The sequence below is a fragment of the Somniosus microcephalus genome, chromosome 5 (genome assembly GCF_052327205.1).
Source record: "Somniosus microcephalus isolate GS21.2 chromosome 5, FLI_Smic_1.0, whole genome shotgun sequence".
NCBI classification, from domain to species: Eukaryota; Metazoa; Chordata; class Chondrichthyes; order Squaliformes; family Somniosidae; genus Somniosus; species Somniosus microcephalus.
Window position 1 is genome coordinate 24,720,293 of NC_140991.1, and position 22,628 is coordinate 24,742,920.

Sequence of the window (22,628 nt, forward strand, 5' to 3'; positions counted from 1 at the left end):
GGCGCAGCGCAGTTTGCGCCTCGCCCCAAATTAAGTTGGCCGTTAGCGCCGGCGCAAAGTTTAGCGCCTGCCCGGATGCGCGCGCAGAAAATGACGTCACATCCTCGTGCAACGCCCTTTGGCCGCCCCGATTCCAAACTTCAGTCGGACCGCCCCATTGTGCGGCTGGCGGCCGGAGCGTTTGAAAAAGGGAACGCAACACAGCCAGCGCGGGCCCCGGGGGGCGCAAATTAAAGGGGACGTACCCTCCAGTATAAAGGCCAGCCATTTTGCAGCAAACACTCTTGTGCAACGCATTTCTGGACACACAACAAGGAGGATAGCTAACTGGTTTCAAGCAGCAACAGCTCAGGTATTTTTGGACTCAGGCCAGAGCGCTGCAAGTGGCCTTTTGCAAATTTGAGTGTTTGCCAGGATTTGATGGGGGCTGCATGGGGTGCCAACGCAGAGCTGCAGCGCCATGTCCGGAGGGCTCGCAGACGCATTGTGAGAGGGGCAGCCCTGGCTAGAGGCAGAGGGGGCAACAGGCGTCGGCCACGTAGGCCTTACCCAGTCAGGCTATACCGCCAGCAGCGCTCCTACCTCAACATGACTGGCGCGTGATGTGTTAGAAGGCTCCGATTCCGAAAGGAGGTGGTTGCAGAGATCTGCCACCTGCTTCGCAGAGATATGCGTCCAGAGCTCAGGTGCAGGACGTCTCTGTCGGTGGAAGTGAAGGTGACGGTGGCATTGAACTTCTATGCCACCGGCTCCTTCCAATCCGCTGCTGGGGACATAGCTAACATCTCCCAGTACGGCGCGCATCGCTGCATTCGCCAGGTGACCGAAGCACTGTTCAGAAGGAGACGCCAATTCATCTCCTTCCCCATGGCCCTGGAGAGCCAGCATCAGCGCGCATTGGGATTTGCAAGACTCGCGGCCTTCCCCTTGGTGCAGGGCGCCATTGACTGTACGCATGTGGCTTTGCGGGCCCCTCTGGAGCATGGCGAGCAGTATCGCAACAGGAAGGGCTACCATTCTCTGAATGTGCAGCTGGTGTGTGACCACAAGCAGCGCATCATGGCTGTCAATGCCAGCTTTCCAGGCAGCAGCCACGATGCGTTTATCCTGCGGCAGAGTACTGTGCATGACATGTTCGAGGCACAGCCTCCCCCAAGAGGATGGCTACTCGGGGACAAAGGCTATCCTTTGTGTACCTGGCTCATGACCCCGCTCCGCGCGCCCAGGACCGCTGCTGAAGAGGCATACAACGAGAGCCATCAAACCACCCGCAACATCATCGAGCAAACTATTGGGGTCCTCAAGCAGCGGTTCCGCTGCCTTGATCGCTCCGGAGGATCTCTGCAGTATTCGCCGGACCGGGTCTCCCAATTTGTGGTAGTTTGCTGCATGCTACACAACCTGGCTATCCGCAGGACTCAGGCACTGCCACCTGACGTTGGACCACCACCTCAGGAGGAGGAGCAGGAGGAGGAGGAGGAGCAGGAGTACGTTCCCAGGAGGGAGCGACCAGGGCCAAGGGCCGCGCGACGCCACCTTATTACACGTTACTTCTAAGCCCCCTGTCAGGGAATGCCTTGTGGCCATGAGGGAAGATGAATGCAGCCGCTCCGCAAGCCCTCAGCCGGCGAAGCCAACAAACACTAACAAGAACAACCATGGAGACTCTATGAATAAAGATAATTATTTATTACACAAAAATGAAAAGCCCTTCCCACATGAATCCCCAAAAACAATAAACGGGCCCCACAAAAAGCCCAACAAACGACTCACTCCCACAAACTGGGGAGGAGTAACTCCACATTTGTACAAACCTGGCCTCAACCTCGGCCTTAACGCAAAAAATAAGCCCACGAACCAAACAACCATGGGCAAAAGAAAGATGGCCACCGCCATATAAAACGAAAGCTGGCCACACCCTGTACTGAGTGGCCCGCGAGGGCGAGACCTTGTCCAGCCTTTTGCCTCCCCTGCCCGGCCTGCTGCTCCTTCGCAAGCTCTGCCCAGTGGCTGCTGCGAGGCTGGGGGAAGGCGCCTGAGGCTCAGATGTCCTTCCGCCAGATGCCCTTGGGGGGCGGCCTACACGGCCTTTGGGCCTCGAGGGGCCGGCTGCTGAGTGGCGCACCTGAGCCTGGCCACCACCAGCTCCAGCCGCTTGCCCTTGACGCCCCAGTGGGGGAGTGGCGGCGACGGATGGCGCAATGTGGGCAAGCTGGCGTCTGGGATGCGCTGGCTGGTGCTGTGGCGCGCTGGCACTCGGCCGGGCCCGCACTGCAGGATCCGCACCAATCAGCCGAGGGGCGGCTCGCTGGGATGCTGCAGCGCGGCGGGTGCCCTGGCGATGCCTGCCTGAGACAGCGCGTGTGGCAGCAGTGAGTGCCCCTGTTGTCCTGGTGTGCGCCCGCATCACACCCGCCAGGGACTTGACGGCATCAGTGAGCATGCGGCCACTCGCGGCAGTTGATGCCCCGAACTCGCGCTCACTGGCCGCCAGCGACTCAATGGCCTCAGGCATGCGCCCCACCACGCGCATGAGCTCCGTGTGGCGCCGGTCCGAATCCTCGGCCATCTTGTCCAGCTTCCGCGCCTCCTCCGAGGTGAAGGTGTCCGGACTGGAGTCAGGACTCTCCCGCTGGGGAGCAGGGGACCGAACTAGGGGAACCTTGCCACGTTGGTGGCGGCGAGTGTCCCGATCAACTGCACTCCCCTCTGATCCTTCCCCCCTTTGGGGGGAAGGCCGCGGCCCACGCGCAGGGCTCCTGGGTGGCTGGACGCCACTGGTCCCAGCAGCTGCAATCCCCTGCGACAGTTGGTCCAGGCACTCGTCCAGTGAGGACGTGTCGATCATTTCGTCCTCTCCTGCGGGACCTGAGTGTTCCCCTGATGGTCCGGCTTGCTCTTGCTCCTCCTCCTCCTCCTCCTCCTGCTCGGAGGGGCTGTCACTGGCAGCTTCAGGGACCTGGTCGTCACCAGCTGAAAGCAGGAATGCACAAGAGTAGCTTCAGAGTGAGGAGACGGCGTCAGCGAGGGAGTCAGGACTGGTGGCATTCAGCGCATTGGTGGGACAGTGGCAAAGGAGGTAGCTCGGATGCGCAAGTGCGACGCGAGAGGGCCAAAAGGCGAGGTCCTTACCATTGCCGGGCAGTGGAGGGTTGGCTACTCCGCACGCTGTGGGCACGATCAGCCGGGCTCCCATGAGCCCAGTCACGCGCTCCTCCAGGGGAGTGAGCTTCTGCAGCTTGGCGCGGCCTCCCCTGGTCCTGGCACGGGCCTAGCGATTATTGGCAAGTTTAGCCTGCAAGAGAAAGGACGGGCTGTAAGTACGGAGTGTAGCCCTGATGTAGTGTGCACTGCCTCCCATGGTGGAATAGCTTGGCCAGAGTGTAGCCCTGATGTACTGTGCACTGCCTCCCATGGTGGAATAGCTTGGCCAGAGTGTAGCCCTGATGTACTGTGCACTGCCTCCTATGGTGGAATAGCTTGGCCAGAGTGTAGAGTGCAGAATGGGCAATTGATGCTCATGACTGTCCCAAAGCTGCTGGCTGAGGGCTGGCCATTAGGCCTTTCAGCTCCCTTTGCCCATCATGTCAGGTGTACATGCAAGAATGAGGAGGAGACTGGAAAGGGTACTCACCCTGACAATCCTGGTCAGGTCGTTGTAGTTTTTCTGACATTGGGTGTGGGTCCTGGGGGCATCGCCGGTGACCGTCACCCTGTTGGCGATCTGCTTCCAGGCTCTGGTGTATTCTTGGTGGGTCGGATTCCTCCCAGTCTCTGGGAACAAGATCCTGCGCCTCTTCTCCAGAGCTGTCACCATTATTCCCAGATCATGCTCTGAGAAGCGCAGGGCACGCTCACGGGCCTTCTCTGGCGTTGCCATGACTCCCTGGGGCTGAGCAGCAGTGTTGAGGCCTATTTGCAAAGCTGCAGTGTGCAGGGCGTGGCAGCAGACCAAATCGTCTCTTCCCCCTTTAAGAGCTGGTCGGCGCCACGGGGTCTGCTGTCAATCAAAAAATGACCGCACCCGCGCTGCGCCCCGCCTCGGTGCTATCCCTCTGCACCGCCGGCTTAGCGCCTAAAGATAGTAGTGGAACGCCTCTTTTAGCGCTCCAGCAACCTCTTCGGGTGAAGCGACTGAATTTCCGGCAAGGGGGCGCAACTTTGGGGCGGGCGCTAACGTTAGCGCCCCAAAACTGGCTATACTGAAATTCTAGGCCTATGTATTTTACAAATATATTTAACAAATATATTTTATTTTTACAGAGCAATCAATTGCCATCATTAAACCAATATGTGATGTGGAAGTGACAGAGCCAAGTGACGCCATTCTTGAGTGTGAGCTTTCAGTTGCTGACGTGAAGCCTCCAAAATGGATACTAAATGGTGAAATTCTTCATGCTTCTGAAGATGTGGACATTGAGCATTGTGGCACTATTCATCGTCTCACTCTGAAAAAAACAACTTGTAAGATGACCGGTTTGCTGCAGTTTATTGCAGGGAAATCAAAATCTGAGGCGAGGCTGACTATTAAAGGTATTCAGACTCTTTTCTTCTGCATTTTCCCAATTTTCTCCCTCCCTTTCTTCTAGACAGTGACTCATGTTGGCATATGCTTCCACAGACACCTGCAGCATGTAGTACCTCACCATCCTATCCATTTTTCCTGTGAATCTTACCCGTGAGTATTGGTAGGCTAATGGCAAAATGAATATCAGAACCTCAAAGTAATCTTTAACCTACTTGTCCCTTTGTCTATTCTCTTAGCTGAAGATCAGTTGCTGAGGAATTCTAAATTTAAAATAAATATAGCAATAACACTATAAACATTTGAAGAGGGAATGCTGAACTTAAGCAAGCACTGAGTTAGGCAGCAGTTAGAATATTGTGCGCAGCACTGGGCACCCTATTGTAAGAACAATATAAAAACAAAGTGAAAGGTGCAGCATTGATTAATAATTAGATATATTAGGATGTTGCCAAGGATGAGCATCCTATTTGACCCTGAGCTGAGCTTCTGACCCCATATCCTCTTCATCACCAAGACCACCTCTGTAACATCGCCCCTCCCTCAGCCCATCTGCTGCTGAAACCCTCATCCATGCCTTTGCTCCCTCCAGACTCGACAATCCCAATGTTCTTCTGCTCTTCTAGCTGGCTTCCTACTTTCCATCCTCGTAAACTTGAGCTCATCCAAAACTTTGCTGCCCGTATCCTAACTCGCACCAAATCCCGTTCACCCATCACCCCTGTGCTCGCTTACTTACATTGACTCCCAGTCCAGCAACGCCTTGATTATAAAATTCTCATTCTTGTGTTCAAATCCCTCCTTGGCCTCGCCACATCCTATCTCTGTGACCTCCTCCGGCCCAACAACCTTCCAAGATCACTGTGCTCCTCCAATTCTTGCCTTCTGCACATCCCCGATTTCCTTTGCTGCCGCCCCCCCACCCACCCACCCATTGGCGGCAGAGCCTTTAGCTGTCCAGGCCCTCCCTATACTTCTCCACCTCTCCTCCTTTTAAGACGCTCCTTAAAACCTACCTCTGGCCATCCATCCTAATACCCTTATGTGGCTCGGTGTCAATTTTTGTCTTACTACTATCCTGTGAATCACCTTGGGACGCTTTATTACATTAATGGAGCTATATAAATGCCAGTTGTTGTTGTTTGACAGCCTTAAGTATAAATTCAAATGTGATTATTTTTCAGAGCCTCCGTCAAAGGTAGTCAAAGAACTACAGAACATTACAGTGGAAGAGAAGCATTCTGCTACTTTGAGCTGTGAGTTTACACCTACTCCCAAGATGGTCAGATGGTACAAAGACCAGAGCTTAATCGGATCTTCTGACCGATACAAATTTAAACAAAATAAGAATGTGATAGAACTTACCATTACAAATCTCACACCCAAAGACTCTGGTGAATATAGCTGCAAATCAAGTAATGCACAGACCACAGCCACACTCACAGTTGAAGGTAAGAATTGACGCCTTGCAATAAAAATTATTTTCTGCTATACATTGAAAGAGCGCATGACGGGTAATTAATATTAACACCAAAGCCCAGTGGTAGTAATATGAGTAAATGTTTTTTTCAATTGAAGCCCAAAATGCATTTTTAGTTACTTGTTTTTTAGGCCACTAAATACATCTAGGCGATGCCTTTTAGCCCATCCTTCCAAAGAAATCTAAGGTTTTCCATTTAACTGCCTCTTGAATGTTTCCTGAAATTTTGCCTCCTCTGCTCATCCAAGTATTAATCATTTTGCCCTTTGCTAGTTTATACCTGTCATATTTTTGTGCTTTAACTGGAATAATACTCCAAATCAACTGTTTCTATTCACCGTAGTATTTTATATACCTTTATGAGGTCCTCGCTCTCTCTCATTCACCTTTTTAAAGCTGAAGAGTTGTAGACCAAGAAATATGGTGTGTGTCGTGCGCGCGACCATTCTCACTGGGTACACGACGCATACCATATTAGTTAGGACGCCCTGCAGTCGCCTAAGAAGCCTGCCTGAAATGGGTGTTAGGCCAATTGCAAATGCGAATCGTGGACCTAATGCCTATTTCAAGTCCCTTTCTGAAAATGGATCGCAACTGACTGCAGCATGTGCCTTTGCATGCTGCAGTCAGTTTTCTCAGACGAACAGCAACCAAACCTGCAGTGTTTAAAGGAACCATTGGAGGCTGTCACCAAAAAAGGTGAGTTAGCAATGTTACACTTAACTTGAGTGTGGAGCCAAAAAGAGCAGGAGTGCTCCTCCTGGCCATTCCCCGTCCTGATCTCCCCGCCCCCTTCCCCCCGGACTCTAAGTCCGCTGCTGATTTCCCCACCAGCCGATTTTCGTCGTCTTCGCGATCGGCGCATGGCCTCTTGTGGCCGAATAGAGTCCCCAGCACGCCGGTCGCGTCCTGATGAAGCAAGAGGACCAATTTTGGGTGGTGATGTTGGCTATAGAAGATGAGACAGGATAGCAGAGCTGGAAGAATGGGAGTGTGCCCTCTCCCCTTACAAGTAAGCAACAGTACGACCCACTGCAATTACACAGATGTATGTTGATCTTCCTAAACAGTAACCTAAATTTCTTAGGAACATAGGAACAGGAGTAGCTCATTCAACCCCTCAAGTCTGTTCTGTCATACTAATAGATCATGGCTGATTTGTTTTGTCTCATGCATGAGTATATATATTTGTATTATTTGATATTCTACTCCAAAGTGAAGCTTATTGGAATTAGGATTTTTTTGTCTTGTGATTTGTTAGTGAAATTCATTTTACTTAATATTAAGGGAAATAGAATATTCCATATTGGGATAAATATTCAAACATTGGTTCTGGTGTGCATTTTCTCGACTGGAGCATGGATCAGGGAATCAGGCCTGTAGCTCAGTGCACACAATTCACGCATTCCCAATTTTCCAATGATTCGAGGGTCATTCGAGAGTGCTCTGAATCGGGGTTGCTGCAAACCAGGCACTGATTCTCCAATTCATTGAGCAAGTCTCTATGCCTGGAATGGAATCTCTGAAAGTTTACCCCATTGTATGTTAGTGATGTATATATTCAAGGTAGAAACGTTAACTGTGTTTGTATTTGCATTTTCAGCTCCAAAAATAGAAATAATAAAACATTTGGAGGATGTAGATACTGAGGAGGACAGCAATCTAGTATATTCATGTGAGTTGTCCCATGATGATGAAGATGTTCAGTGGTATCTAAATGATACTCCCTTATATTCAAATAACTTCAATGAGATAAAGAAAAAAGGAAAGCAACACACATTAATTCTGAAAGGTGTAACACCTGATGACACAGGAACAGTTATGCTGAAAGTGAGAGATGTGACGGAAACAGCACAGCTGAATGTTCGAGGTAAGCACCCCATTATTGCTTGTTCGGAAAATATTTGCATGAGCCACTAAAGGCTTAACATTGCTGAACATGAATAGATTTTCGGGAACTAGCATTGACCCAAATGTAGGTTTACTGTATGCAGATGTGCTAGGGATTTTTGTCAAAAATGCTTTGATTGTGCTGAACATTGTTGTTTCGCCCCTGAAGCCTCTATTACAGTCCAGTCAAGGCAAATGAGATTTTAAAAAATCTCTCTTTTCTAGCAGGCATAAGTGTCCTAAGTGAAATGATTGTGGACAATCTGCACCAAATTTATTAGGCTTAAGCTCACTGCACAAACCTGCCCATTTTTCATAACTATTTTGAAATTTCATTCAAATGAAAAGTAAAATTACAGTGAGGTTGTGGCTGATATTCATTTGAACTCGAGGTCAAACGATGCTCAATAATTTCAGATCATAACCTCGGCCTCTATTACTTTTTTCCTTTTAATTTTTTCCACCCCTTTGTTTTGGGTCCTCCTTCGCCCCCCCCCCCCCTCCTTTCCTTTTGTTTCTCTCTCTCACCTGGCAGCTGTCCTTATCCTGCCAGTACACTTCACACCTAATCTCAGCTGCCTTTTGCCTCCACGGGCCCATTACCGTCTCATCTGGCTTCTAATACCTTTTATTGTCTCCTTTTCTTCTTTTGTTCGATCGCAGCTTTGCCGTCGATCTTTTTATTTTCTTTCCAGTTTTGAAGAAGGGTTTCAACCCGAAACGTCAACTCAAATTTCTCTCCACGGATGTTGCCTGACCTGCTGAGTTTTTCCAGCATTCTCTGTTGTTATTTTGGATTTCCACCATCTGCAGTATTTTGCTATCGTAGAATAGAGGAAGATTTACTTTACATTCGGCATATATTAATAAGAATACTTGATGGTGACGCTGGCCAACCAAAGAGAAGGGGTTCTAGTGTTTCTTAAACAGCATTCATTTCTTATACTTGTGAGGTCATTAAAGATTCAAATGTAGAAAGTTTTAAAAAGAAAAACTTGCATTTATATAGTGACTTTCATGACCAAAGCCAATGAAGTACTTTTGAAGTATAGTCACTATTGTAGTGCTGGGAAATTTGCCATCCAATTTGTGGACTGCATGATCCCACAAACAGCAGTGAGATAAATGACCAGTTAATCTTTTTTTTTAGCAATGTTGGTTGCGAAATAAAGGTTGGTCAGAACGCCAGGAGAAAAAAAAAGTCTTGCATTTATATAGCGCCTTTTGTGACCTCAGTACGTCCCTAGGCGCTTCACAGCCAATGAAATACTTTTTGAAGTGTTGTCACTGTTGTAATATACAAAATGTGGCAAATAATTTGTGCACAACAAGATCGAACGAACAGCATTGTGATAATGACCAGATAATTTTTTTAAGTGCTGTTGGTTGAGGGATAAATATTGGCCAGGACACCGGGGAGAACTCCCCTGCTCCTCTTCGAAATAGTGCCATGGGATCTTTTGTATCTACCTGAGAAGGCAGATGGGACTGCTAATCTGAAAGATGACACCTCCAACAGTGCAGCACTCGCTTAATACTGCACTGGAGGTCAACTTGGATCCCCTGCTCTTCTTTAAATAGTGCCATGGGATCTTTCTCATCCATCCAAGACGGCAGATGGGATATCAGTTTTACATCACTTACTTTTGAAATGCAGTGACTATTGTAAAAATAAACATGACAGTTGCTTTGTGTCTGAAGCATCTCCCAAACATCAGTGAAATGAATGACTAATTAATCTTTTTCTTGGTGAAGTTAGTTAAGGGAGGGATGTTGTGCAGGTCACCAGGAGAACTCCTTTTTCTTCTTCAAACAGTGTATTGGGATCTTTAACATCTATATAAGTTGGTTTAAAGTCTCACTGAAGGACAATGCAGTACTCTCTCACTGCTAACACCAGAGCCAGTTGTGCTAGAACAATCCACTAGCAAGGTAGATTTTTAGCTACCCTGGAAATTTTGTACATAAACCTGACTGTATTTGTCTTCTATCTGTCATATTGCAGAAAAGCCAGTGGTCTTCATGAAATCATTGGATGATATTGTTGGGGAAGAGAGAGGAATGATTACGCTGGAATGTGAAGTATCTAAGCCCAAAGTCAATCCCATATGGAGAAAAGATGATGTGGTTCTTGGTTCAAGTGACAAATATGAACTGCTGCATGCTGGAAAAACACTTTGTCTTATAGTACATGACCTGAACAAAACTGACGCTGGAGTGTATACTTGTGACATAGGCAGTGACAAAGCAAGCGCTAAGGTCACCATCCAAGGTATGCAACACTATTGGGTGTCCATTGTAGACTGATAAATAGTGAAAACCAAATAGAGGAAGAGATTTGTTGATCATTTAGAGAGGTTTGAAGAAGTAGTAAGGCTGTAATATTGGGAGACTTTAAGAGGCTGATTCTTCTGAGGACAGCGTCCAGGCAACGCCTATTCCCCAAGTACAAACGCCATGAGAAAGGGGATGGTGTCATATTTGACCTTGAAATGAGCTTCCGACCACATATCCGCAGCATAATAAAGACCGCCTACTTCCACCTCCGTAACATCGCCCGTCTCCGCCCTTGCCTCAGCTCATCCGCTGCTGAAACCCTAATCCATGCCTTTGTTACCTCGAGACTTGACTATTCCAATGCACTCCTGGCTGGCCTCCCACATTCCACCCTGCGTAAACTTGAGGTCATCCAAAACTCGGCTGCCCATGTCCTAACTTGCACCAAGTCCTGTTCGCTCACCCCTGTGCTCACTGACCGACATTGGCTCCCGGTTAAGCAGCACCTCGATTTCAAAATTCTCTTCCTTGTTTTCAAATCCCTCTATGGCCTCGCCCCTTCCTATCTCTGTAATCTCCTTCAGCCCCCCGCGCTCCTCTAATTCTGCCCTCTTGAGCATCTCTGATTATAATGGCTCAACCATTGGTGGCCGTGCCTTCTGTTGCCTAGGCCCTAAGCTCTGGAATTCCCTGCCTAAACCTGTCTGCCTCGCTACCTCTCTTTCCTCTTTTAAGACACTCCTTAAAACTTACCACTTTGACCAAGCTTTTGGTCACCTACCCTAATTTATCTTTATGTGGATCAGTGTCAAATTTTTGTCTTAAAATACTCCTGTGCAGCACCTTGGGATGTTTTACTATGTTAAAGGTGCTATATAAATACACATCGTCGTTGTTGAAGACCTATGACGCTGGGTCTTTGCCCTGGAATTTATTGGAATTCTCCAGAGTGGCTGAGCTGCAATAGGATAGGCCAAATGTTCCAATGGATATGAGGAACAGTTGAAGGTTCTCTGCTCTCCTGCTTAATTGCTATTGGTTTCATATGAAGGGTGCCCATTTCGAATCCGGCCTCGGGTGACTGTCTGTGTGGAGTTTGCACATTCTCCCCGTGTTTGCGTGGGTTTCCTCCGGGTGCTCCGGTTTCCTCCCACAGTCCAAAGATGTGCAGGTTAGGTTGATTGGCTATGATAAATTGACCCTTAGTGTTAGGGGGATTAAAATATGTGGGGTTACGGGGATAGGGTGGGATATGTGTTGGTATAGGGGTTACGGGGATCGGGTGGGATATGTGTCGGTGCAGGCTCGATGGGCCGAAATGGCCTCTATCTGCACTGTGTGGTTTCTGTGATTTCTGTGATTTTCAAGTGCGCTTGAAGGAGTTGGTGGTGCACCTGGGATGCCCTTTGGATTAGAAAGCCTGAGATGGCCAGACAACGAGGGTAAGGGAGGCTGTAAGTATAAGTGGCACCTTTCTCATACAGCCTTCTAACAGTTCTTTGGGCCTGAAGGCCTTTTGGCCACTCTTGTTCAATATGACTCAGATGGCCCTGAAGCTAGTGGCCAGTCCTGCAGCTGCAGGTGCTTCCATTTTCAGCTTTGCTAGGGGGCATGGCTGTGCTGGGGGTGTGACCAGGTTATGTTAATGACTTGGCCCTATAAATTCAGACGTTCTAAGAGATGGTCAGGTGCCCGGAAAAAGGGTTCCAGGAAAAGTCAGCTATCTTAAGGATTTAGAATTAATCTGGTCTAACATTAACATTGGTGATCAAGATGGGGAACACCTATTTTTCCTTTTCCCAATATGGCGTTTGGCACACTTCTGGCCGGAAATGTGTGTGCGCTTCCTGTCTGTCAAGTTGGCGGCTTAGTAGTCTAGTTAGCACCTGTTTTTCGGGTGCTGCACAGCCAAATGTACAGGCCTATGAGCTACCAGAGTTCCATCCGAAAGTTCATTTTAATTTAACTTCGTGTAAAGCTCAAGCCTATGACTAGGCCAGAGAAATAACACAGAAATTGAATTATATCTGACTCATACATATTGGTCTAAAAATTTGTCTCGGGCAGTGGCACAAAAACGAGCGGTATCGGATTGGCCGTCCATTATACGTGGCGCCTGATATTCAGTTCCATTGACTGCATCAGACACTGCGTATAACGGGCGGCCAATCCAATACAGCCCGTTTTGTGCCGCTGCCCGAGACGAATTTCTAGGCCAAAAATTATGTGGTCAAAAGAAATTCCAAAACAAATACTTTGTATTTTTTGTCTATGTTTGGCAGGAAAGGCAAACACAGTCTTTTTGATTTGCTGTACCCACCATTTTTTATTCTTTTTCCTTATTTCATCCCATAAGAACACCCCACGCATCTCTGATATTTTTTATGCTAATAAACTATGGGAGTGAAGTTAACTCTGGCGGTTTGTATTGTCATGTGCCTCCGATTGCAATAATGGCCCCATAGTGTAGCTTTAGAATCCTGCATTGCCAACTGTCAGGTATACTAAGAAACATTTTGCCTGCCAACCAACAAATCCAAATATCACTATGCTACCATATCTGTTTGACAACATCTTTCAAGCAATATATCTGTATTTGCAATGCATAAGGCTTGGGTAAGAATGTTTCCAATGCAGTCAGGTAGGATCACCATAACTGGTGGAAAGTATTCTTGAAGCCGAATGTCCAGCAGAGTCAACAATCAAGTATGTCTGTGGCTCACTTTGTTGCAGATCTGAACATTGGAATCACAAAGCGGCTAAAGAGCACAGAGATTAAAGAAGGAGAAAATGGATCTTTTGAATGCATACTTTCTCATGAAAGCATCGATGAATATTACTGGACCGTAAATGGGCAGTTAGTGGAAGGCAATGAACAATTTGAGGCATTTAATATTGGCCGAAAATATATGCTCAGCATTAAGGACGCAGCTCATTCAGATGCAGGAGAAGTTGTTTTCCATGTCCGAAATCTTAGCTCAAAGGCCTCACTGATGGTGAAAGGTATGAGTACTCAGTGACACTCTTTGCACATTTAACAATATGAAAGGGTTCAGAATTTTAGGGCTGGATTTTGTCAGCCCCATGGAGGCGGGACTGCCGGTAAAGTTGCAGAATTTGGGGGCGGAAGGCAAACTCGCCTCCGTGCCCTCTTGCCAGGAGGTGGGAAGCCGTCCTGCCCCGGGTCCTGTCTCTTCGAGGCTGGAAAGGGATTAAAGCCTATTAACTGCCTGTTAACAGGCAGAAAATAGGATTATCCATATTTTTCCTTCTGAAGTGCAGGCTTCCCGACCTCGGGGAACCCCGCCAGGGTGTAGGAGACGAGTAGGAGGCCTGCGGGGGTCGGAGGGGTCTGAAAGTGCGATGTAGAGCTGAGTGATGGGTGCAAGTGTGGAGTGGTAAGTATGTAAGGTGAGTAAAGTGTTAGAAAATGTTCACTTACCTTTGTTTCTGCCTACAGCCTTCAGCCGCTATGGAGCCAGAGTCCTGAAATCTCCATTGTAGATATCACAGACTGACTGCTGGATCCTCCGAACCAACAGCCAGGTGATTTCTGCAAAGTTGAAAGTTTTGATGAGACCTGAACACAAGGACTCATCAAACTACATAGAATGTCAGTGTTTGACAGCTTCACAGAGCTGTCAAATGATGACATTTCTTCTTTCAAAAGCTCTTGACAGATGGCACATCATACGTTGATGTGCTCTGTCACTGACTTCCCCCTAATTGGCCTGCTGAGCCCGCTGGGCGGGCTTAACAAGGTCAATCAGGAAAATCCCGCTGGTTGGCCAGAAGTTGATGGAGGCGGGATTGAAAGCCGGCAAGCAGCAGTCCCGCCTCCAAAAGCTTCCCATTGAGAAAATCCAGCCCTTACTGCTTGCCTAGGCAGATGTCAGTAGCTCCCCATTATAAATTCAATAAACAGTTTCTAAAACACACAGAAGCACTTATCTATACTAACTGTATCAATACAAGAGCTTTATCACTGCTCAAACAGACGCCAAAGTACAACATAATGTACCATAGTCCTATATAGCTGAAGAGCTTTTGCACGTGAGAAAAACTGTTTTCATAGTTGGTCGCATAATATCAACTGGGAATAGTTTTCATTTAGCGAGATTAGTGGGAGATAGAAATTAATTGCTGATCTCTAAACAAACTGTAAACAGACCAGTTCCATTCATACTTTTCTTATGGAGCAGAAGTGTTGCAAGAGGATTACTTTACCTCATGTCATCTCAGCATGTTAGCTCCTTTTAGAATGAAGGATCAGTGGTCTACTACAGACCACTTAAACAAAGATTATTATTTAAAGGTTCCTGATCTCTCTACAGTTATTATTATGTGCTCCCTTTCTAGTCTTCCCAAACCGTACAAGTCCAGTGGGGGGGGGGGGGTAACTTTTTCATGAGTAGCCATTCATACTGCTCAAGTGCAAGCTGCTAAGAGGCATGGAAAAGAACCCAGTGACAACTTTGCATTTTATTTCCACTCCCTCTTCTACCTTTTAAGAGGAATAAGCTGACTTCCTGGGCCAGTGTTGTTGATGCAAACCATCATTACATTTAATAAAAGCCCTCAACTGTAAGGATTGAAAGTGTAAGAATATTAATAATTTTTGTGTTTCAGAAAAACCAGCAGAAATCACGAAGCAACTTGAGAACTTGGTGGCAATAGCAGGTGAACTGATTGACTTGAGCTGTGAAACCTCCAAGCCTGATTCTTCAGTGAAGTGGTTTAAGGATGACAAAAGAATTAGAAAGAGTCAGAAATATGAAATATCTCAGCAAGGAACTGTAAACAAATTGATAATTCATCAAGTAACTACGAAAGATTCTGGAGAGTATGCATGTGGAACAGAGACTTCCAAGACCAAAGCTACTGTCACTGTGAATGGTAAAAACATACATTTTGTATTCTCTTTTTCCTCTCCTATTGTTAATTTAGCTATTGCCTGTGTGTGGATAGGACATCGCAAGTAATCAATCAACATCATGAATCACCATCCACTGCTAATGTACTGTTTAATAGCTTAAGCACTGTATTTAAATCTTGAGTTAAGTAGCTAGGCGATAACTATCAAATTAATAGTGCATTAATTTAAGTAGAATGCTTAATTGCCTAAGTATTATAATTGTGTTTTTGAACTATACTTTGTGGTACAACTTTTTCTGTTTTTGATATCTGAAAGGTATGCATTAATAATAAATGGTGGTATAGCAGCCCAGCATTAACTGTACTGGGATGGTCATTTGCACCTCTGAATATCTAGATAGAGGATGCAAAATTTGAACTGGACCATTGAGGTAAGGTTTAAAACAGCAGGTGAGATACTTCCCTACTATCGGAGAGAAAATTGGACAGAAAAACAACTCCCATTGCTCACACCTATTTTCTATCGACTGGTTATAGAGCAGATTTGGTAGAGGACTTGGGAGTAGGTTGCTTGCCTGTCCACTTCGATCGTTCATGGAAAAGCTAAAGGAGGGAGAAAGAAAACAAATCATGGAGCTTAAAGATTGGTTTAGGATACTTTATAAATGGAGTCAGGAAGCTGCGCTGTAAGGGTGATTTTGTGATCCTCTACTGAAAGTGGGAAGTGCATCTGAAGAAAATCACTTGCTGCACTCCTGCAATTTCCTGAAATGCGCTCCCTGTCATTACCGCTCCCCGCTAGGAGTGCTGGACCAATGAATCACAATGTATATACATCAGTTAAGTATACAACATATAGTTTTTTGGGTATGCAACATAAAGTTAATTTATTTGTAAATATATTGTTTGCATGTTTTACATTCTTTCCAGAAGTAGTAAACCAATTTACCAAGGAATTAAATGACATAAAAACTGAAGAGAAAGGAACTGCAGTTTTTGAATGTGAAACGGAACAGCCAGCAGACAAGCCTATCTGGAGAAAAGGGATGGCAGACATCAAGCCAAACAAGAAATATGAAATGAACCAGGATGGCACTTCCTTAAGCCTTACAATTAATCAGCTAGAGAAGAGCGATAGTGACCATTACACGTGTGACATTGGTAATACACAATCAAGAGCTCGTCTGACAGTCGCAGGTCTGAATTATTTCTATCACGTAAATTGTTTTATTGTGTTTACCGTTACTATTTATGGTGTAAATTCTGATTTTACGATTTTTGTTGTTGTTGTAATAACCGCAGTTTTTCTTGATCCAGCAGTAGCATCATATAATGAGTACAGGAGCTCAAATCTTTATAAAAGAATTTCTACCACAAGGGACTGCTTTATTGGCCCCTATACATTATTCAGTTTAAACTCTATTATTTCAAAACGCTCTACAATATAAACATATAAAGGCCTAGAAATTCGGTTGGTTGCGCCAGCGATTAGCGCCTGAGATTTGGGGCGTTACCCAATTTTCGGCCGGGCGCAGTGATCCCAGCACTTCCTGCCATATTGAGTAGCCTTTTAGCACCGGTGCTAACTCTTTGCGCTCGCTCGCGGGCGCAGCCAGATCATGACGTCATTTCATTGTGCAACGCCTTTTTGGCGCCCCGGACCGGAAATTCAGTGGCGCCCCCCCCCTCCGTTCCGCCTGGTGCTATTAGTGACAGTTGGATGGAACGTTACCAGGTCCTTCTCGTACTCGGGGGGCGCTCTTTAAAGGGGACAGCACTAGTATAAAAGCGGCAGCCATTTGGCCTGGCCATCCTGCTCGCTGCTGGAGAGAGTTGCAGACCTTCAGTTGCAGAGAGTTCTTCTCATTGAGCCAGAGGAGCCTTGGGACCTTCAGCCCTGTCCAGAACAGTTTGATCCTGAGGAGATTACTGCGTCTTACTCGTCTGACAGAATAATGGGAGCTGCTTTGGAGGGGAACGTCATCCTGGCTGAACAACTGGCAAGGGCACAGAGACGGAGGGAGAGAGGGCCGGGATTGGCCAGAAGGAGGAGGGCCAATGGACGTCGCCAAATCCGACCATACGCTGCCAGGGTTTTTAGGCAGCAGGTCTCATACCGTACCATGTCGGAGGAGCAGTGTCTGCGAAGGCTCAGATTCGGTAAGGATGTTGTGACTGAGCTGTGCCACCTGCTTGCTGAGGATCTGCAGTCGCGGCTATGGTGCAGGACCTCTGTTGGTGGCCGTGAAAGTCACTGTTGCCCTCAACTTTTACGCCAGCGGCTCGTTTCAGGCAGCAACTGGGGACATCTCAAATATCTCTCAATTTGCGGTGCATTGTTGCATCCGGCAAGTTACAGCTGCCCTCTATAAAAGGAGGCGCGAATTAATCACCTTCCCTGTGACCCTGGAGAAGCAGGGGGCGCGCGCGCAGGGCTTCGCGGCTATTGCGGACTTCCCCATGGTGCAGGGGGCCATTGATTGCACACACGTGGCTTTGCGGGTGCCATTACAGAATCCTGAGGAGTTCCTCAACCGCAAGGGGTTCCACTCCCTTAATGTCCAGCTGGTCTGTGATCACTGGCAGATGATCATGGCGGTCAATGCACAATTCCCTGGCAGTAGCCATGACGCCTTCATCCTGCGGCAGACCTCAGTGGCTGACCTTTTTGAGGCCCCGGCTCACCCACGAGGTTGACTTCTTGGCGACAAGGGCTACCCTCTCTGCCCATGGCTCATGACCCCGCTCCGTTTCCCCAGCACCCCGGCAGAAGAGCATTACAACAACAGCCATCAGGCGACCAGGAACATTGTGGAGCACACAATTGGTGTGCTGAAGCAGCGTTTCCGTTGTCTGGACCATTCGGGGGGCGCTCTACAGTACTCGCCGGAGCATGTGGCGCGCATCGTCGTTGTCTGCTGCATGCTCCACAACCTGGCCATCCGACGCACCCAGCCAATGCCAGCCGACCCTCAAGGTCCAGCAGAGCAGGCGGAGGAGGAGGAGGAGCATGCGGACGAGGAGGATCAGGAGGAGGAGGAGGAAGATGGGAGGGCTCCAGAAACAGGAAGGGCCATTCGTCAGAGGCTCATAAGGACTCGGTTCTAGGCCCCTCGGACGGAATGCTGGCTGTGATTGGAACAGCGCCCTTCGGTTCGCAGTAAGCCTATGAAGGCCACCATGATTGTAAATAGTCTACAGCTCGATTGTAAATAAAAAGTTTTCTTTATTTTCAAACAAGTGCTTCCTTCCAGCATGACAACGTAATGGTAACAGAAATCATAACTAACAAACTAACAGATAACTGTCTAACAACCCGGCGAGACTAACCAAAGCATAACAAACAAACACAGCAGGTGTGGACGGCCTTCATTTCGAAAAAAGACACATCTTAGCACCTCCCTCTACTGTTGACCCCTTGATGGAGACCGACTCCTCTTACGAGGTCGGCCCCTTCCCTCCCTGCAGCTCCGCTGTAATTGGACCCCAGTGGCTGCGTCAAGGCTGGGGGACGCCTGCTGAGTGTCTGGAAGCGCTGAAGCCCCTGAGAGACGGCCTGGACGACCTCTGGGCTTGGAGGGCCCGCAAGCTGGCTGCTCCAACTGGGCATGTCTGGAAGCAGTCTGCCGTGCAGGTGGTGACAGCTGCACTGCTGACGTTCCAGCGATGGCATCAGGAATGCTCACATGCAGAGAGAGGACACCTGCACCGTGGTCGGCCGACACACTGGCACTCTGGCGGGGCCGCACCGGATCATCCGCCACAATCGACTGCTCCACAGATTCATGGCCTGCTGTGGTGCTGCAAGGGCCTGGGGTGATCCTGCCTGATGCAGCTAGGGTGGCAGCAGAGAGTGTTCGCTTGGCCTCAATTTGCGTGTGGACGAGGCCAGCAAGTGACTGCATGGCAGCAGTGAGGATCTGCGTGGCAGGTTCCAGTGCTTCGGAGAAGCCATGGACAGTCCTTTCCACTGCTTCGGACAAGGCCAGAACAGTCCTTTCCACTGCCTCGGACAAGGCCGGAACAGTCCTTTCCACTGCTTCGGACAAGGCCGGAACAGTCCTTTCCACTGCTTCAGACAAGCCCTGGACAGACCTTTCCATTGCTGCCCCGAAGCCCTGGACAGTCCCTTCCATTGCTGCCCCAAAGTCCAGCACACTCTTTGCCAGTGTGTCGATCGACTCCGGCATCCTCCCCACTGCAGCCATAAGCTCAGTGTGCCTGAGCCGGACCTGGGCGCTCATTTTGGCAAGGCTACGCACCTCCTCTGCACTCTGTGCAGCAGTCATGGTTGCCTGCCTCGCCCTCCGTGGAGACGGCCCCCGAGCGTCCCTACCCCCCTTGCGTTGCTGCAGGCCGCTGGTTCCTGCAACTGGCTCCTCATCAGAGCACCCCCCCCCTCCCCTCCAGGGAACTACTATCCCCAGTCTCCAGATGCGGTGGCTCCCCTGAGGCTGGCACGGATGGTCCGGCTTCTTCCTGCTCGTCGCCTCCGGAGGCACTGGCACTGGCAGCTTGAGGGGCCGGCTCCCGAGCTGGTGATGCAGCATCTGAAAGCAGGGAGGTTGAGTGGCTTTAGCAAAAGGACAGTTTGGCAGCAAGGGATGCAAGAGTGCGGCAATGCTATGACATGGGTCCACAGTGAGAAATCATGCTGGCGGGGGAAACAAGTGGAAGGAGACAGCTGTAATAGTTGAGAACCTCACCATCGCTGTGGACAATGGGGTCGGCAGCTGCAGTGGTGACAGGACCACTCAGACGTCCTCCCACAATCTGGTGGACTCTCTCCTCGAGATCCGTCAGAGGCTGCTGTTGAGGACGACCTCCTCTGGTGCGAAGCTGGTCCTTGCGGTTTCTCGCCAGCTTGGCCTGCAGGGCAAAGGACGGGAAGTGATGTTACATGATGCCCTGAGTTATGATCTCATGCCCCCCATGGTGGAACAGCTCTCACATGATGCCCTGTGTTATGATCTCATGCCCCCCATGGTGGAACAGCTCTCACATGATGCCCTGTGTTATGATCTCATGCCCCCCATGGTGGAACAGCCCTCACATGATGCCCTGTGTTATGATCTCATGCCCCCCATGGTGGAACAGCTCTCACATGATGCCCTGAGTTATCATCTCATGCCCCCCATGGTGGAACAGCCCTCACATGATGCCCTGAGTTATCATCTCATGCCCCCCATGGTGGAACAGCCCTCACATGATGCCCTGAGTTAAATGTGCATGTGTGTGACCAGATAGGGCCATGGGTGCTTGCTGACAGATGGCCATTGGGGCATAGCGCATCCTGTAGCCATAAAGTCAGGTGCGAATGGAGGGATGCATAAGTTTACATAAACAACACTCACCCTCACGACCCGAGTGAGGTCGTTGAATTTCTTCCTGCACTGCACAGGGCTCCTGGTCGCCATGCTGCTGGAGTTGACCCTCTGAGAAACATCCCTCCAAGCTCGTCGGTAGTCCTTATGATTAGGCCTCCTGCCATTGTCGGGGTAGAGGACATCTCGCCGGCGCTCCACTGCGGCCGCCAATTCCTCCAGAGACTCATTGGTGAAGCGCTCTGCTCTCTGCCTCACCCTCTCCATCTGCTCCAAGTTTTTTGTGCCAGAGAAGGGCCTGCGCCGATTTGCAGGCCTACAAGGCGCAGAGTGTGGATGCTGGAGCTGCCTGACCCACCCCTTTAAGAGCTGGCTGGCGCCTGGAAGTCTCGTGGTCATCGGTGATTGAGAGCACCTGCGCTGCGCCCGCCCGCCCCGATACTGGGTTGCGCTGGCATGTTGGCGCCTTAGGAGCCCCGTGTAACGCCTGAACTCGCGCCTCAATCACCTTTGGGGCGCTGCAACCCAATATCGCGCGAGGTGGCGATAAGTTGCGTCTGGCTATAAAATTTGCGCTGCGCCAATTCTAACGCCCCAAGCGGGGCTATACCCAATTTCTAGGCCAAAGAGAGGAAAAGATGTATTGCTATTAATCAGTGTTTAAAGATATGCATTGATCACCTTCTAATTAATAGTTGATATTTGCTATTAATCCATGTGCATCATCATAATTTTGTTCGACTGGCATAGTTAAATCTACAGCCTAGAGTAACTTTAGTGCTGGGGGAATTAATCATCCATGTTTTTGGGATCGAATTCTGCTCAGCTGATTCTAGAAAAGCTGAACATCTTTTTTGCTTTGTTGCGTGAGTGACGCAAAGATTTCCCAATGCAGATGAAGCCATTGTATTGTGTGTTTATAAGCAGAAGGAAGCTCTTTCCTAAAAGATTTACGGGAACAAAGTATTATACTTGATAAGTTCTGAAGCTAATGGACCTATTATGCAATTTCAGACATCTAAAGTTTTTTTTATACGTCTTTAGTTTTATTGTCTAAAATTGCCTCTCTTGCCCTGAATGAATTGATTCACTCATATAGCCACAAGACTAGTCTTCACTGTAGTGCTTAAACTCTTGGTTATATTGAGTGGAACATTTTGTATGTAGATGAGAGAACAGTAAAGTGGTACGGTATAAAATGAGGAGTGTGAACTCTTTAACACTAGGGTTAACAAGGAAATATCAGATTATAAAATTTTAAAGATTTGACATTAGGTTATGAATTTACCTGAAACTAAATAATACATACATAATTCTTAATACATCATATTAACATTTATTGACCATTCCTGAGTACATGGGCAAACATTTGCGTTCGGTGAATAATCTACTTCTTTACTTTCTCTCTCCTCCTGAGTCAGTTTGTTTACTTGTATCTAACTTTAATTCTCATCTCCTTTTGGTCTAATCAAACCTTCCTTGTCTTTGTGAAATGGATGTGTGTGGTTTAAGATAACAAAGGACATAGGGGGAAAAATTTGGTTGCTTTGCACCTCCTGTTAGCGCAGCGCAAGGCCCCTCCTCTTTAAGAAGGGGAAGAAGGCCTGCAGTACTGTGGCGCGACGTGCCGCAGTGCATGGCGCTGCAATATTCCCTCGCAGCGCCACAAGAGGGAGGCGGGGTGCTTCCCTCTTGGGGCGCTACCGATGAATTTCGGCCGCAGGGGTGTTAATTTTTTTGGGATGCTAAAAGTAGCGCCCCAGCAAAGTTAGCACTCCAAAGGGGGCGCGACTCAATTTTTCCCTCATTCAGTCATAACGGCACAGAAGAAGGCCATTCGGCCATCGAGTCCATGCCGGCTCTCTGTAGAGCAATCCAGTCAGTCCCATTCCCCTGCTCTAACCCCATAACCCTGCAAGTTTATTTCCCTCAAGTGCCTATCCAGTCTCCCCTTGAAAACATTGAGTGTCTCCGCTTCCACCACTTCCATCGGCAGTGAGTTCCAAGTCTTCACCACTCGTTGCGTAAAAGTTTTTCCTCACACCCCCCCGTATCTCTTGCCCAAAACCTTAAATCTGTGTCCCCTAGTCCTTGTACCATCAACTAGTGGGAACAGCCTTTCCTCGTCCAGCCTATCCAAACCCGTCATAAACTTGCACACCTCGTTCAAATCACCCCTCAACCTCCTTTGCTCTAATGAAAACTAATCCAGCTTCTCCAACCTGTCCTTGTAGCTAAGATCCCCCATCCCCGGAAC

General features: G+C 48.4%; 1 protein-coding gene across 3 annotated transcripts in view; it reads left to right on the forward strand.

Annotated features, from left to right (window-relative positions):
- The window catches only part of obscnb (obscurin, cytoskeletal calmodulin and titin-interacting RhoGEF b), a 656,492-nt gene that overhangs the window by 130,391 nt on the left and 503,473 nt on the right, over positions 1-22,628 (forward strand). For all 3 annotated transcript variants that reach the window (XM_085987453.1, XM_085987451.1, XM_085987452.1), the window contains exons 23-29: positions 4,264-4,533; positions 5,710-5,976; positions 7,609-7,875; positions 9,901-10,167; positions 12,906-13,175; positions 14,802-15,068; positions 15,978-16,244. In XM_085987453.1, coding sequence (XP_085843579.1) covers positions 4,264-4,533; positions 5,710-5,976; positions 7,609-7,875; positions 9,901-10,167; positions 12,906-13,175; positions 14,802-15,068; positions 15,978-16,244 — 1,875 coding nt within the window. The remainder of the gene's footprint in view (positions 1-4,263; positions 4,534-5,709; positions 5,977-7,608; positions 7,876-9,900; positions 10,168-12,905; positions 13,176-14,801; positions 15,069-15,977; positions 16,245-22,628) is intronic.